This window comes from Dendrobates tinctorius, unplaced genomic scaffold (genome assembly GCF_039654945.1).
Source record: "Dendrobates tinctorius isolate UK_male_01 unplaced genomic scaffold, ASM3965494v1 ptg000243l, whole genome shotgun sequence".
Taxonomy (NCBI): domain Eukaryota; kingdom Metazoa; phylum Chordata; class Amphibia; order Anura; family Dendrobatidae; genus Dendrobates; species Dendrobates tinctorius.
Genome location: NW_027361910.1, coordinates 18471015 through 18488588, shown reverse-complemented (window position 1 = coordinate 18488588; position 17574 = coordinate 18471015). Strand labels below are relative to the sequence as shown.

At 46.1% G+C, this 17574-nt stretch overlaps 1 protein-coding gene across 3 annotated transcripts in view; it reads right to left on the bottom strand.

Moving 5' to 3' along the window:
* The window catches only part of DHX37 (DEAH-box helicase 37), a 94484-nt gene that overhangs the window by 35978 nt on the left and 40932 nt on the right, over window positions 1-17574 (bottom strand). For all 3 annotated transcript variants that reach the window (XM_073557091.1, XM_073557090.1, XM_073557089.1), the window contains exons 13-18: window positions 15413-15480; window positions 14845-14983; window positions 14594-14670; window positions 14272-14504; window positions 13963-14074; window positions 13010-13116 (exon numbers count right to left, since the gene is read on the bottom strand). In XM_073557091.1, coding sequence (XP_073413192.1) covers window positions 13010-13116; window positions 13963-14074; window positions 14272-14504; window positions 14594-14670; window positions 14845-14983; window positions 15413-15480 — 736 coding nt within the window. The remainder of the gene's footprint in view (window positions 1-13009; window positions 13117-13962; window positions 14075-14271; window positions 14505-14593; window positions 14671-14844; window positions 14984-15412; window positions 15481-17574) is intronic.

Genomic DNA, 17574 nt, shown 5'->3' with positions numbered 1-17574 from the left:
TAAAAGAAGACAGGAAAGGGGAGCGGCCAGCAAAGGGAGGGGGAGTGTCCGCGAGTGCTGGGCATGGGAAAAATGGCCGCGGATGCCGGGTGAACCCTACCACTAACACCGCCCTGTCCCTGAAGGGACAATGTACATTTGGATGGCGCCTTCTGCTGCGGAGGGAGACATACGTGCGGCGAGTCCCAGTCCCTCTGCAGTGATGAGGATCACATCCAGGAGCCCTCGGATGGGAGAAGGTCGCTGGAATCCGGGATTCTCCATCTCGCACCATCTCCAGACGGTGCAGAAGACTGCATCAACCCCTTACAAGAAGGGGGGAGGCCACCGTTGGTCACCACCGTCTACCTACCAGCCCGCTCTGAGGATAGGGGTTGGGTGGGAAAAAGGCAAAAGGACTAGCCACCGGGGATCACCATGAAACACCCGTAAGGTGACAGGGGATTAGGGCCTGCCTGCGGAACTGAGAGTGGGCGATGTGGGTGACACCAGACTGCTCTCTAAGTCGCAAAAGTAAGGGAAAACAGGGTGAGAAATTACACCCTGTTACCCTAAGAAGAAGAACCAGAAAGACAAAGGGAAAATGTTAATAAACACAAACAGGTAACCTGAAAAGGAAAATGCAGTAGCAGATCCAGGTCCGCCTCTTACAGACATTAAGCTTAAACTGAAGGGCTTTGTGCTAGTCGGTAGGTGTATATTGCTGAGGAAGAGCCGCAATGCTCTGACGAGGTCAAGCGTATGCAGAACCTTCTCCACTCTATGAACTGGAACTGGACAAAGGGATGGCAGTGAGATTTCCTCATTTAGGTGAAAGGTGGACACAACCTTCGGAAGGAAGGTACAGTACGGAGAACCACCATGTCCTGGTGAAAAGCTAGGAAAGGCCGTCTGCAGGAAAGTGCTGACAATTCCGACACTCTGCGTAGCGAGGTGATTGCCACTAGAAAAAACACTTTCTGTGACAGAATGCAGAGTGGAACTTCTTTAAGGGGTTCGAAGGGTGGTGCCTGCAATGCTGTCAGGACCAGGTTGAGGTCCCACGTTTCCAGTGGACGTCTGTAGGGGGGGAACCAATCGGGAAAGTCCCTGGAGGAAAGTCCTTACTTGCGGTTTGGTAGCAATGCGCCTTTGAAAAAGGACTGAAAGCGCTGACACCTGACTCTTAAGCGAGCCTAGGGATAGCTTGGCGTCTAGGCCCGATTGAAGGAAACCTAGTACCTTCGGGAGGGAATAAGGGAGTGGGACTTGTCCGTGAGATTCGCACCAGGAAAAGAAAGCTCTCCAGGTACGATAATAAATCTTGGCGGAGGCTGGCTTCCTTGCCCTGATCATGGTCACAATGACATCCGGTGAGAACCCTGCCTGGGTTAGAATCCAGGTTTCAAGGGCCATGCCGTCAAATTGAGAGCCCCTGAATTCTGATGGTAGAACGGCCCTTGTGACAAAAGGTCGTGACGGTCGGGGACATCTGTAAGTTGTACGATGTCGGCGTACCATGTACGTCTGGGCCAGTCCGGCGCGATCAGGATGGTTGGAACTCCCTCTTGTTTGATCTTCCTCACGACCCTGGAGATCAGGGGGAGGGGTGGAAAAATGTACAGGAGCTGGAACTGGGTCCAGTCCTGGACCAGGGCATCCGCTCCGAGCTACCGCGGGTCATGTGTCCTGGCCATGAAATTGGAGACCTTGGCATTGAGATGGGAAGCCATTAGGTCCACATCCGGGGTTCCCCAGCATTGACAGATCTGGTAAAAAATTTCAGGGTGGAGAGACCACTCTGCCGAGTCCATTCCTTGCCTGCTGAGGAAGTCGGCTTCCCAGTTTTCCACACCCGGAATGTGGACCGCAGAGAGTACCAACCTCGTGTCTTCCGCCCAGTGGAGGATATGTGCCACTACTCTCATCGCCTGGGTGCTGCGGGTCCCGCCTTGGTGATTCACATATGCCACCGCCGTGGCATTGTCCGACTGTATCCATATGTGCGAGGCTGCAAGCAAGTGATGAAAGGCTCTCAGTGCCAGGAAGGAGGCCTGGATTTCCAGGATATTGATGGGCAAGGTCGCTTCCATTGGTGACCACTTGCCTTGTGCCCTGTGATGCAAGTGCACCGCACCCTAACCTGTTAGGCTTGCATCGGTGGTCAGGACCTTCCATTGACCTGAGAGAAAGGGTTTTCCTCGTGCAAGCGAAGTTGGCTTGAGCCACCAATGTAGGGACCTCCTGGTTGACTATGTCAACCGGAACTCCCTGTCGAGGGAGAAGGGATTCCTGTCCCAAGATCTGAGGATGGCTAGTTGAAGAGGCCTGAGGTGAAACTGGGCAAATGGCACTGCCTCCATTGCTGCTGCCATCCTGCCGAGGACTCTCATGGCAAACCGGAGAGATTGGGGAGGATTGCGGAGGAGTGTGCGAACTCCCAGATGGAGGGCCAGTGTCTTGTCCTTGGGAAGGAGCACCAGACCCCTGGAGGTGTCGAATAACAATCCCAGGAAGGTTAGAGTCTGACTCAGGGTAGACGATGATTTCTGAAGGTTGACTAACCATCCCAGATGACTCAGTTTGTCTATTGTGATTGAGACACTGACCTCGCAGTCCTTGAAGGTGGAAGACTTGATGAGGTCGCCCAGGTATGGAACGACTACACTGCGTTCCAAATTATTATGCAAATTGGATTTGTGTGTCATAAAGATGTAATTTTTTGTTTTTCAAATAAACTCATAGATGCTATTGTGTATCAGGGCTCTTTGGATCACTGAAATCAATCTCAAACGCCTGCGATAATTAGTTTACCAGGTGAGCCCAATAAAAGGAAAACTACTTAAGAATGATGTTCCACATTATTAAGCAGGGCACAGGTTTCAAGGAATTTAGGAAAGAAAACGGATCTCTCTGCTGCTGAAAAGCATCAAATAGTGCAATGCCTTGGTCATGAGATGAAAACATTAGATATTTCCCAAAAACTTAAACGTGATCATTGTACTGTTAAGAGATTTGTGGTTGATTCTGAGCAAAGACATGTTTGTGCTGATAAAGGCAGAATGAGGAAGGTTTCTGCCAGGCAAGTTCATCGGATTAAGAGAGCAGCTGCTAAAAAGCCATTACAAACCAGCAAACAGATATTTAAAGCTGCTGGTGCCTCTGGAGTCCCTCGAACCTCAAGGTGTAGGATCCTTCAAAGGCATGCTGTGGTGCATAAACCTACTATTCGGCCACTCCTAAACAGTGTTCACAAGCAGAAATGGTTGCAGTGGGCCCAGACATACATGAAGACTAATTTTCAAACAGTCTTGTTTACTGATGAGTGTCGAGCAACCCTGGATGGTCCAGATGGATGGAGTAGTGGATGGTTGGTGGATGGCCACTATGTCCCAACAAGGCTACGACGTCAGCAAGGAGGTGGAGGAGTCATGTTTTGGGCCAGAATCATGGGGAAACAGCTGGTAGGGCTCTTTAAGGTTCCCGAAGGTGTGAAAATGACCTCTGCAAAGTATATAGAGTTTCTGACTGACAGCTGTCTTCCATGGTGTAAAAAGCAGAAATGTGCCTTCAGGAACAAAATCCTCTTCATGCATGACCCTGCACCAAGTCATGCTGCAAAGAATACCTCTGAGTCATTGACTGCTATGGGCATAAAAGGAGATAAACTCATGGTGTGGCCACCATCTTTCCCTGACCTCAACCCTATACAGAACCTTTGGAGTATCATCAAGCGAAAGATCTATGAGGGTGGAAGGCAGTTCACATCAAAACAGCAGCTCTGGGAGGCTATTCTGACTTCATGCAAAGAAATACAAGCAGAAACTTTCCAAAAAATTCACAAGTTCAATGGATGCAAGAATTGTGAAGGTGATATCAAAGAAGGGTTCCTATGTTAACATGTAACTTGGCCTGTTAGGATGTTTTGGAGTTAAATAGCTTTTTTGTTCGGTGAATGTGACCTCCTAATGCTGCAAATTCCACAAATGAGCATTTTCAGTTCTTTAAAACATATCAAATATTTAGAAATTCTACTGTACATAATTTGGAACAGTGCAATTTGAGTTTTTATTCATTTTGGAGATTATACTGTTATCATTGGGAGGTTTCTTCAATAAAATTCGATGCATACTCTAACGGGTGATGACTTTTATTAGACTGACTGTCATTTGTACCGACTATTTAGGAAAATCAGAGAAAAATATCATTTGCATAATAATTTGGAACACAGTGTAGAATGCCTCTGGAGTGTAGAACGTCCATGGTGGCTGCCATGACCTTGGTAAACGTTCTTGGAGCCGTGGCGAGTCCGAACGGGAGGGCGACAAACTGGTAGTGGTTTTGGTTGACCGCGAACCTGAGAAACCTTTGATGGGTGGGAGCAATTGGTATGTGCAGATATGCGTCTTGTATGTCTATGGAGGCAAGGTATTCTCCCTGCTCCATGGATGTTATGATGGACCGGAGGGACTCCATGCGGAAATGACGGACCCGTACATATTTGTTGAGCTGTTTTAGGTCTAGTATGGGCCGGACGCTGCCTCTTTTCTTGGGAACTACAAATAGATTGGAGTAGAACCCTCGGAATCTTTAGTTCGCAGGAACCGGCACCACGACTCCTGCTTGAAGGAGAGAGGAGACCGCTTGGTGGAAGGCACGAGCCTTGTCTGATGGTGTTGTGGAATAGAGAGGAAGAACCGGTTCGTTGGAGTGGAAGTGAACTCTATCTTGTATCCAGAAGACACTATTTCCCTGACCCACCTGTCTTCTGTAATAGGCAGCCAGACTTGCTGAAAGAGTAAAAGTCGCCCGCCTACTGGTGGGATGTATTCCGGAGTTCGTGAGTCATGATGAAGCGAAGTTCTGAGGTTTTCCTCCCTTGGGTTTCGCTCGGCCTGCTTTCGACTACCAAGTCTTGTCCGGTTTCTGCGCCGTCCGTGGGTTGTCCCTGCATGGAGAGCGGTTACAATTTTGCGCTGGGCGCGAGACGGACCAGCCCGAAGAGTTCCGAAAGGATCGGAATCGTGTCTGGTTTCTCCGTTTAAACGTGCGTTTAGGTTTCAGTTGAGTGAGAGTTTTGAGGAGATCATTTGCATATTCCCAGTGCCTTCTGGGATAAGTGAAGAGTCTCCGCGAGCTCAACGATCACTGGGTTTTGGCCGTTGCAGCTGAAATGAGGAAATCGGAAAACCAGGGGAAGAGTTTTGAGGAGATCATTTGCATATTCCCAGTGCCTTCTGGGATAAGTGAAGAGTCTCCGCGAGCTCAACGATCACTGGGTTTTGGCCGTTGCAGCTGAAAAGAGGAAATCGGAAAACCAGGGGAAGAGTTTTGAGAAGATCATTTGCATATTCCCAGTGCCTTCTGGGATAAGTGAAGAGTCTCCGCGAGCTCAACGATCACTGGGTTTTGGCCGTTGCAGCTGAAAAGAGGAAATCGGAAAACCGCGCGCCGAATTTCGGCTCATCTTTCATCATTTTTAAGAAATCTCAATATGGAAGAGGCCAGGAGCCATTTGGTGAGCTGCATTTCTTGCTACATGTTCACAGACTTACCAGTGGAAAAGCCAAACTTCACATGCCACAAATGCAAGCTTGTGTCCCTGTTGGAGGAAAAGTTGCAAAATTTCGAAGAGAGGTTAGCTACATTGAAGATCATTAAGGAAGGTGAAGAGTTCTTTGACAGAGCAGAATTATCTCTTCATGTTACAGAAAGAGAAGAAATTCGAAGTGCACCTGAAGAAACAAAGGAATGGAGACATGTGACCCAGAGAAGCAGGAGGATCAGGAGGCAGTCAGCACCCATACTGCTCAGGAACCAGTACCAGGCTCTCACGCAGGAAAACGATGAAGAAATACATCAGGATAAGACTTTGCCAACAAACAGCAACCTTGTACGCCTTCAGAGTCCTCCTGGATAGAGAAAGAAAAATGTTGTGAAGAAGAAACGGAGAGTGGTGGTCATGGGGGATTCCCTGTTGAGAGGAACAGAGGCCGCTATCTGCAGACCGGATATAACTTCAAGAGAAATGTGCTGTCTTCCAGGTGCAAAAATTAAAGATATGTCAGATGTGTCTGACAGGATATCAGGACTCTTCAGACCTACAGATGACTACCCATTCCTGCTACTACATGTGGGGACAAATGACACCGCAAGAAATGACCTGGAAACTATCTGCAGAGACTTTGAAGACTTAGGCAAGACAGTGAAAGAACTGGGAGCGCAGGTGGTCTTCTCTTCCATCCTCCCAGTGGATGGCCATGGAACAAGGTGGTGGAATAAGATTCTGCAGGTGAACAACTGGCTACGTCGATGGTGCCGTCAGCAAAGATTTGGATTTCTGGATCACGGAGTGAATTACTTATACGATGGACTACTTGCTAGAGATGGGGTGCACCTTACGAAGACTGGAAAGCATGTATTTGGAAGTCGCCTTGCTACACTTGTAAGGAGAGCTTTAAACTAGAACAACATGGGAAGGGAAGCAAAAGACCAGAAAAAGTCATACACCTGACAAATGCTATTGAGAACTCTGCTATTAGAAGTGGAAAGGAAGAACAAAGACAAAAGAATCTAATTAATAAAAATATTGGAGAAAGAGAAACCAATCACAAACTAAAATGTTTCTATACTAATGCACAAAGCATGGGCAACAAACAAGGAGAATTGGAACTACTAACGCAGGAAAAGAAATATGATGTCATTGGAATCACTGAAACTTGGTGGGACAATACACATGATTGGAATACAAGACTAGAAGGATACAACTTATTTGCAAGAAACAGACTTGATAAACGAGGAGGAGGTGTCGCATTGTATGTTAGAAACGCGTATATCTGCACAGAGATTGAAGATTCAGAGACTGGGAGTTCTGTGGAAACTGTTTGGGTAAGAATACAAGGACAGAACAATGGAAAGGACACCATTGTAGGCATTTACTACAGGCCGCCTGTGCAAGCTGAAGATATGGATAAACTCTTTATGCATCAAATGGCCAAGTTCTCCAAAAAAATATGACATAGTTGTCATGGGAGATTTCATCTATCCAGACATTTGTTGGGAATCTCTCTCAGGCAAAACTAACAGGTCAAGGAAATTCTTATCCTCTCTTGCTGACAACTTTATCTTCCAAAAGGTAGGGGAGAAAACAAGGGGAACTGCTACCTTGGATCTAATCCTTATAAACAGGGAGGAAATGGTTGAGGAGGTAAAATTGGCTGGGACCCTAGGAGGTAGCGACCATGCTATTTTAGAATTTTGGATAACTAGAGGCGGAAGACCTGCGAAGACTCAGACGTCAAGGTTAGATTTCAGAAAGGCAGATTTTAAGGGATTCAGAAAGAGAATTGGAGGGATCCAATGGCTGGATATCCTTAAAGACAAAAATGTCCAGGAAGGATGGGAAATCTTGAAAAATGAAATTCTCAAAGCACAGTTGTTAACAATTCCGAAAAGAGGGAAGAATAGGAAGCATTTAAGGAAACCAGGATGGATGAACACAGAACTTAAGCACGTGCTAAAAAGGAAGAAAAAAATGTTTATAAAATTGAAAGAGGGAGGCATATCTAAAGAAGAATATAATGCTGTCTGCAGAATCTGCAGGGCACAAATCAGATTATCTAAAGCTGAAAATGAATTGAGGCTTGCAAGAGATGTCAAAAGCAATAATAAAGGATTTTGGGGATATGTCAAAAGTAAAAGAAAAGTCAAAGATGCTATAGGATTTTTACAGGATGGAAATGATGAAATGGTAAGACAGGATGTTGAGAAGGCTGAACTTTTAAATTCCTATTTTGCATCTGTTTTCTCTCAGAAAGGAAATGTAACATCAACTGTTCTTCACTGTCCTATTAAGGGAATAGAAGAATCCAGGATATCTATAAACAGAAAGATAGTGAGGAAACACTTAGCTAACCTAAATGAATTCAAGTCTCCAGGTCCAGATGAATTACACCCCAGAGTACAGAAGGAGATAGCAGAAGAAATTTTTGAACCCCTCTCCATAATCTTTGAAAATTCTTGGAGAACAGGAGAAGTGCCAGAAGACTGGAGAAGAGCAAATGTTGTTCCCATCTTCAAAAAGGGGAAGAAGGTGGACCCAGGCAACTATAGGCCGGTGAGTCTGACTTCTATACCGGGAAAGATCTTTGAACAAATTATTAAACAACATGTATGTCAGTACCTGGATAAGAATGAAGTGATTAAACAGAGTCAGCATGGGTTTGTAGCTAATAAGTCATGTCAGACTAACTTTATTTCCTTCTATGACGGAATCACTGATTGGGTGGATCAAGGAAATGCTGTAGATATAGTATATCTTGACTTCAGCAAAGTATTTGACAAAGTATCTCATACAATCCTTATTGAAAAAATGACTAAGTATGGAATGGACAAGGCAACTGTTAGGTGGATTCATAACTGGCTTAGTGATCGGACCCAAAGAATGGTCGTAAATGGCTGCACATCCAGTTGGAAGAATGTCTCAAGTGGGGTACCACAGGGCTCTGTCCTGGGCCCTGTATTGTTCAACATCTTTATCAACAATTTAGATGAAGGAATTGAGGGTAAACTGATTAAATTTGCTGAAGACACAAAGCTAGGAGGGATAGCTAATACTAGAGAAGAGAGAGAGAGGATTCAAAAAGATATAAATAAACTGGAGAAGTGGGCAGCAACTAACAGAATGGTTTTTAACAGGGAGAAATGCAAAGTACTACATCTGGGCAATAAAAATGAAAAAAGCATATACAGAATGGGAGGAATAGGGCTAAGTGACAGCACATGTGAAAAAGACTTGGGTATACTAATAGATCACAGACTGAATATGAGTCAACAGTGTGATGCAGCAGCAAAAAAGGCAAATGCAATTCTAGGATGTATTAACAGAAGCATACAGTCTAGATCACGTGAAGTCATTATTTCCCTCTACTCCTCTTTGGTCAGACCTCATCTGGAATATTGTGTCCAGTTTTGGGCACCACATTTTAAAAAAGACATCAACAAACTGGAGCAAGTTCAGAACAGAGCGACCAGAATGGTGACCGGTCTGCAAACCCTGTCTTATGAGGAAAGGTTGCAGGATTTGGGAATGTTTAGTTTGCAAAAGAGAAGACTGAGAGGAGACTTAATAGCTGTCTACAAATATCTAAAGGGCTGTCACATTGTAGAAGGATCAACTTTATTCTCATTTGCACAAGGAAAGACTAGAAGCAATGGGATGAAACTGAATGGGAGGAGACACAGATTAGATATTAGAAAAAACTTTTTGACAGAGTGATCAATGAGTGGAACAGGCTGCCACGAGAAGTGGTGAGGTCTCCTTCAATGGAAGTCTTCAAACAGAGGCTGGACAGACATCTGACTGGGATGATTTAGCGAATCCTGCTTTGAGCAGGGGGTTGGACCAGATGGCCCAGGAGGTCCCTTCCAACTCTACGATTCTATGACTCTTACCCCCAGTGGCATTGGATATCATTGTGTCCAACTTTTCGTCGAAAAGCCTTCCACTAAGGTACGGAAGATGCGTGAGGGACTTCTTTGAGGCCGCATCCGCTTTCCATTCTCGCAGCCAGAGGATATGCCGAATCGTAATGGCGTTTGCCGCTATCCCCGCTAGACCTCTTGCTGAGTCTAGGGCTGCATGCAGCATGTAGTCTGCTACCACTGCTATCTGAACCGCTTGGTCCGAGAGCCCGGTATTTGAAGCTTGAAGACCTTCCTGCAGTTTTTTTGGCCCAAGCCAGGATGGCCTTGGCCGCCCAAACTGAAGCGAACGCATGGGCCAGGGAGGCCCCTGCCGCTTCGAAAACGGAACGAGCCATGCGTTCTACTTGCCGGTCTGCTGCGTTCCTGAGGGTTGAGCTATCTGGCAGAGAGAGTAGGGTCTGCGCTGCTAGTCTAGATACCGGGGGTTCCACTTCGGGTGGATCTGTCCACTGTTTGGTGTCCTTCTGTGAGAAGGGGTACTTCGCTTCCAAATATTTGCGATTGGCAAATTTTTTCTCAGGCTGCGAAAACTGCTTAGTAAGTATCGTCTGAAACTCATGGTGATTAAGGAAGACCTTAGGTGGTTTCAGAACACTTTCGAAGCAAATCTTATGTTCTGGGGCTTCCGGGGCTGGCTTTCCAGCACCCGATGGATGGCAGAGATTATGTCCTCAATTAGCACTGTATTGCTAGAGGGAGAAGGTACCACGGACCTCTCCGTTTCGTTGTCGGAGTCACAGATGCCTTCCGAATCCTGTGTATCGCTAAGGCTAGTTTCACACTAGCGTTTATGAGCGCAGCGACGGCCTGCGCACGGCCGCCGCTAAGCCCCGCCCCCTGCCGCGCCCCGCCGGTAGCTCCGCCCACCGGCGCATGACGCTGCATGCGCCCTGCGTCCCCTATCTTTATCACAGGGGGCGCAGGCCGTGCGCAGTATGCGTTTGGCGGCCCATGCGTCCTTTTGACGGTGCGCCGACCTGCGCCAAACGCAACCTGCTGCAGTTTGGTCGCGTCGGCGCACCGTCAAAAAGGCGCATGCGCCGCCAAACGCATACTGCGCACGGCCTGCGCCCCCTGTGATAGAGATAGGGGACGCAGGGCGCATGCAGCGTCATGCGCCGGTGGGCGGAGCTACCGGTGGGGCGCGGCAGGGGCGGGGCTAAGCGGCGGCCGTGCTCAGGCCGTCGCTGCGCTCATAAACGCTAGTGTGAAACTAGCCTAAGTTGTTCCCTGGTGGGCGATCTGGGGCGGAGGTCTTCTGTGGTGGGGGATCTCTGTGGTGAACTGCATTGTCTGTCTGACAGGGGACTGCCTAGGAGACCTGGAATGACTGTGTCTCTCCCTGAGGGGGGGGGGGGGGGGGATGAGCTTGTGCTACAGGACGACTCAGGTGATCGTGACCTGTGGGTCCGCTTACGTCTGTGAGAGTCGGAAGCAGCATGTTCCTGAGACAAGCTGTCCGTTTGCTGGGTAACGTTCATAGCCGGGACACGACCCTGCAGAGCTTGCAGCAATATAGCGGTTAAGTTATCTATGGACTGTGTCATAGACTGCGACATCGGAGTAGCCCATTCCGGCGTGGTATCTGACACTGAAGCGTTGGTAGGGACTCCCTGGGGTTCTGACCCAGAGTTCTGGATGCAATCCCGGCAGTGTGGATACGTGCTGCCACTGGGGAGCGTGGCTTTGCAGGCTGTGCAGAATGCATAGAAACATTCCTGCCTGGTTCTCTTTCTTGAGCCCGGCATAGTGCACAGAGGCTGGATATCAGGGATCCTACAGGGGTGACTACGCAGAGGGAACCCATAGAGATCCTTATAGGTAGAATGGATTCACAGCTGAGTAAAGAGAACCCAGCTGTGAACTTACCCCACCAGTGTGCCCCTAGGTCCAGCGCCGACAATTCCCAGTTCTGTGCCCCCCGGAGACTGCTGTGGTTCTCCTTCTTGCTGGAGGCGTCCGTTGTCAGGATGTCTGCAGCCAAAAAAATGGCCACCGGGACGCTGAGGAGAGGGAGGAGGGGGCGGAGAGCTGAAAAGGGCACGCTGGGCTATGTAGAAACGCGCCCTTTCTGCCTCAATCCGTCCCTTCTATGACACTATAGAGTGACATTTTAGTCATCCGGGGGCGGAGAAAAGGCGGCGGCTTCAGCTAGGCCGAAGCCGCGGTCTCAAGTAGAGGTCTGATGCCCAGGAGGGCTCCAGGGCGGCACGGTAGTCCGGGAGGGGGTCGGATCTGTACCAGACCCCCCCGGAAAGGGCGACTCGCTAGCGGTGGGGGCAACAGGGGTAGCGGTTCCTGTTTGGGGGGGTCCCTCTGGAGCACTATGAAGCCGCTGCTGCTGCAGAGACAGGGGCACAGAAAGCCCTGTCTCTGCTGTGCCATGTCTGCCTGCACCCTCCCCCGGCCCCAGCAGGATCCCACAGCTGGTCTGGGGTCCCTGGTGCAGAGTGCCACCTATTCACCGACCCTACCTGAGGTGTCTCAACCTAATGCCCCCTGAGGGGGATTAGGGAGGGTGCGTCTGTCACCGTCAGGGGGTCTTCATCCTCGCCTCGACCTCAACCCAGACCCCAAAGGGGTTGGGGAAGGAGGGGGGGTCTCAACTTCGGACCAGTACCCGAGGGACTGGGGAAGGAGCGACATGGGAAATAGCAGTCTCCACTTCAACTGGGCACCCCTAAAAAGGGGGCCAAGGAAGGAGCCATGCCGGGATTCTCGCTGGAGACCCACTTTTCTTCATCTGTATTCCGGACGAAAAAGGAAAAAAACAGACGAAAAAAAAGGTGTGCCTCCTTGCGACACTAAGCAAAAACTGGAGAAGGCTGACACTGTCCAGGGGTGTATACTGCAGAGGAGGAGCCATAGTTAATCTTTTTCAGATTATGCATAGTGTCGCCTCCTAGTGGACAGCAGCATAACACCCATGTTTCTGTGTCTCCCAATGAGGAGTAAAATATTTTTACACTTTATATTTTTTTTAACTTTATTAAATTACTATTTTACATCAGATCACTGATCTGACACTCTTCACAGCAGAGTATCAGATCAGGATCTGACAGGTAGGGAAGGAGGCATACCGGCGCCTGCTGAGAGCAGGTGCTCACAAGTCACCTTCCCTGCAGGATCTGGAAGGACTCTGCAGCCATCTTAGTGCTGGGGGTCTCCATGGAGACCATCAGGACATCGCGACTGTATCGCGATGTCATGATGGAAGCGCACAGGGAGCCCCCCCCCCCAGCGCGATGCTTCTCTATGTCGCTGTCACTACTAACAGCAGCATCAGAGGGGTTAAATGCCCATGATAGGTGCTAGCACCGATCGTAGGCGTTGCTGCGGGTGTCAGCTGTCACATACATCGCGGTTGGCACGAATACACCTCCCGCCGAGCAGTACTAGAATGGCGCATGTCGTGAAGGGGATAATACAAGTTGGATCGAGCAACAATGTAATGCAGTGAAGTCCATATAGTCCCCACACACTAATTACTGAACTTATAAGCACAGAAATACCATTGCATTGAGTATCAGTTATCTGGACATACCTGCCAGTTTTCGGGGGGTCCTGTAATGCACCAAGAGCAATTAATAACTCCTCTGCAGCTTTCAAAGCGTCAGCTGAAGGTGGAGTGGGAAAAGGAAAGTTTACTACCTATGAAACAAAATCATTAGGTAAATTATAAAATATACAACATTAACTTATCAAACAGAGGACAATAGATAGCTGTTCATCACATAGAACTAGGCTATGCACTATTGTGTTCTCAATCAGGAGCGGAGAAAATGCCTCAAGACACCCCTAATGGTGAGTAAAATCCTGAGACATGGCAGCTCCTTTTTTTTTTATCCCTCAACATATGTTATAGGAGGAAAAGTCTGGATTCCCACAAACATTAGGTCAGAATCAGCCAAACTCGTCAATTTTCAATTTCACGTGTATGTCCACCCCAAGATATATTGCTTATATCCGTGAACAGTATATCATATATCTACACTTTCTATGTTGATATTGCGATCATCTTTAAAGGAGGGTGACCATCCGTGTGGACTTTTTTCTACTTAAATGTATGGAGGACGAAATTAATTTTTTTGCAATTCAGTTTAATTAAAAATGTGAGATTTTGCCTTTTAAAGGGTTTGTTTCCCTGCATATTTAACTTTGATGTGGTTTGCAGTCATAAATCAGCTGAGGAGCACAACACAGACAGATAATAAAGTTAGAAACGTTCCCATGGGACAGTTAATGAGACATTCTCAGTTAACCCATTCTGCAGTCAGCAATAGACAGTAAACAAAGGCCAAATGGTGCAAATATTATCGAAACCCAATTGGAAAAATTATTTTTAGCCAAAATACGTTTGAAAAAAAACCCAATTGCCCTCAAAAGGTGGACGACTCCTTAAAATGTTTATTTCTGAGCATTATTTAGCAAGATTAGCTTTTTGTAGCTGAACTACAACAATATAAAAATAATACATCAGTAGTATTTTTCTCTCACCTTCTCAATGTTCAAATCTTTCATTTGAAGAACTAAATCTTCTACAGGACGTCTTGTTATTTCAGGTTGTGAAAACTGTTCAAAATCACTGAAGATGGCTGAAGAGTACAACCTAAATGTGTGAGGAAAGCGGATATTGGGGTTATACCAACCGATTGGCCTTGGATTCATAAAAATATGTCAAGAAACAGAAGCATGGTACAAAATGATATGACTGAGAATACTGAGATTGTTTAACTGATACAAGCTGAAAATAGGTAGATTGACCATATTCATAGACATGAAGACGTCGGTGGCCGAGTAAGTCACCTGTAGCAGTGGCCGGGCTCTGTACGTCCTGCTCTTCCTGCTCTCTGATCAGCTGAAGCTTGTGAAGTCCAATCCACACGGAAGGAGGAAACACCAGTGACTTTATCATAGTATCTTTTCTTAACTTTTCCACAGTCAACAACATATTTTATCCCAGGAATAGTAAGAGATGTTTCGGCTACATTGGTTGCCACAACGCATAGTCTAGTTCCACTCGGAGGAGGGCGAAAGACCTGCATAAAAACACGCGTCAAAGTATAAGACATCAACTAAAGACAGTATGACTTGCATATTAAAAATTTTACTTTAAGAAATCGATTACCTTGGCCTGCTTTCCAGGAGCCAGCAGAGAATACAATGGTAACACATAAAGAGGGAGGGAAGAGTCCGATTCTTCAGCTAGGGAAAAAAAAATAAAATAAAATTGAACAATTGTCTAATATTGCCTAATTAGAAGTTTAATTACAAAAATAACCCATGTATCTAAAATCTGGGTCATTTTCTATACAAGCCATTATGAATACATTGGCACTCATTATGCATAAAACAATCAGAAATAAGAGTAATCAATACCATCATCTGATCCCGCATCTCCTAAATCCAGGTCAAAGTCTGACCCCTCTCCCTCTTCATCTCCACCAGTCTCTCGGTCTTCATCCCCTTCATCCATGGGCAAAGCTGAATAATTGTCTAAGTTGATTTTAGGCAGGTTCTAAATAAAAGTAAGAAATGGAATGGCTTATAGGCCAATGTACAGACATTAAAAGAAACGTGGTAGTTATCAGAGAAAAAAGTCACATCATAGGGTTGCCAGGCTAATACTGATGACCCAATCTTGGGGTTGGTCATCATCATTATATCGGTGGAGCCGTGACACCCCACTCATCAGCTGCTGAGAACTGCAGCTCAGCTTGTGTTCTGGAGTACAAGATCTGGAGCCCTCCGCAGCCCTGGGGATGTTCTGTCCAGCTCCGCTCATGGTTTACAGCCACCCGCTGCAGCTAATAGCAGTTGATTGTGGGTTTCATACCTGGCATCCCCACCAATCTAATATTAACAACTCATTTTGTGGATAGGTCATTATTACTAGCCTAGATACACTCTTTAAGTTTGTTTTGAATCCAATATAAAAAAGATCCACCTTCTTTCTTTTTGACTTCTTAAACTCTTTCAGAGCTTCAGCATCCCGGGCATCCTCGTAATTTTCAACTACAAATGAAAAACAATGTTTGACCCACCACTTGGTAAAATTACTAAAAACACATTTTAAAATATTTTTAAAAAAAAGTTATCAATTTTGTAGATTAATTAAGTCAATCAATGCATAAATGAAAATTATCTAATTAGCAATGAGTAAAGACTAGGCTAGTCAGCATTAAGAAATTATAGGAACTTATTTGCATTCCACTTTATGCAAGAGTAGCATTGGCATAAGGGCAACAAAAGTAACTTCATAGAGTACTTCTATGGAGCACCCCTTCTGAGGAAGATATCAATAGAAACGCGCGTCAGGGGGTCCCTGGGTGACACTGCATTGTGGTAATTATAACTTACATTTACTTTTCTTTACAGCCATGAGGTGCACTCTTTTATACCCGGCTTTCTCAGTTTTTTATTTACATTCTTTATTTAAGGGTCCTTTGATCCCTTTCTGAGCAGGCTGGATTTGGGTATAATCAGCAATATCAACATAGACTAATATAGATGTTTAAGACTTTTTAAAGGATATATTTGCACTAAGGCACTTTACATATATGTATATAATTGTCTTGATGTCAATTTTCTGTGCTCCTACATGTGCCGTTTATAATGTAATTCATTTTTAATTACTTATATAGTCACCCAGTGTACTTATTTCTTGCTATCTTATTTCTGTATGGTCTGCCTAGTCTTATTTTATCTTGCATTTACTTGATTAATAAAATGTATAATTTTTAAACCTTCTTTGGAGGTCCTTTTCTCTTGTTCTTTACTTCTATGGAGGCTGAAATAGACAGGGGAAGTACATGCAACAATTCTTGCTACTAATATGGCCATTCAGAGGTTAAATGGGTCATCTCAGAAGAGGTATTATTGGCATATCACTAGAATATGTATAAATGTCTGACAGATGCAAATCCCACCAGAAAAAGGGTCCCTGATTTGGAGACAGATGTTGATCACTGCTTTGAGACCTGCACTTATCAAGCATTTATGGCTAATCTAATTGACATGTATTACTTACCGGGCTGCCTGTGACAGTTTTGATAAAATCAAGCACTTGTCTTCTGCAGACCCACTAGTACTTTGAATTATGAGAGCTGCACATCCCTGCCCACACCATTAATTTACAGCTTTCTGTGTACACTGTGCATAGGCAGAAAGCAGACAATCTGTGGTGTGGGTGGGGTTATACAGAGCTCATGATTATGGAGGACTGCATAGAAGAAGGTTTAGGGTGTTTCCTTCTGATAAAATAGTGATTTTATCAAATCTACAACAAGTAGCCAAGTAAGTGATGCACTGCTGGAATCAGGGTCTCTTGCCACAATCTGAAAACATGTTCGAGAGAGAACCTGGTGACACATTAACTTTAATATCTCTCGTGAGATGACCCCTTTAAATCAAGCTCTTTCCTCTACAAAGTGGGGCATTTTCCCATTATCGTTCAAATTTGTTTAAACAGAATAACCCACAATACTTTACAAATCAAAAGCTCTACAACTTTCTATGTACTTTATGACTGATTAATCAGAGATTCTACGCCATCAAACTGCTGTAAACCGCTTTAAGATACAGCAAACTTGGAGCTATGCAATCATTTTGCGGCTTTTGAAGTTTTCATACCTGTTTAAAAAAGCTTCCCCATAATGGGAAGACCCTGGACAAATGAGAGCGTAGCTACATCTACCAATCAAATTCAGCAAAAGTGCAGACACCAGAAATGTTACTTCAGTCCCTGACCAGAGTACCCATTCTTGTGAGGCGTACGCCACTGAGAAAATGCAACAAACTCATTGAGTGTTGGAGGCGCAGCGGACAGTTGCTGTGAAACTCCGCCCCCTGTCGCGCCTCCTCCGGTCAGCTCCGCCTATGGGCGCATGACGCTGCATGCGACCTGCATACCCCATATTTAGCATTGGGTACGCAGGCTGTGCGCAGGTATGCTTTTGCCGCTGCATGCGTCCTTTTGATGGTGCGGCGACGTGCGCCAAACGCAACGTGTGGCATGTTGGTGCGGCTGCCGCACCGTCAAAAGGACGCATGAAGCGGCAAAAGCATACCTGCGCACGGCCTGCGTACCCAATGCTAAAGATAGGGTAC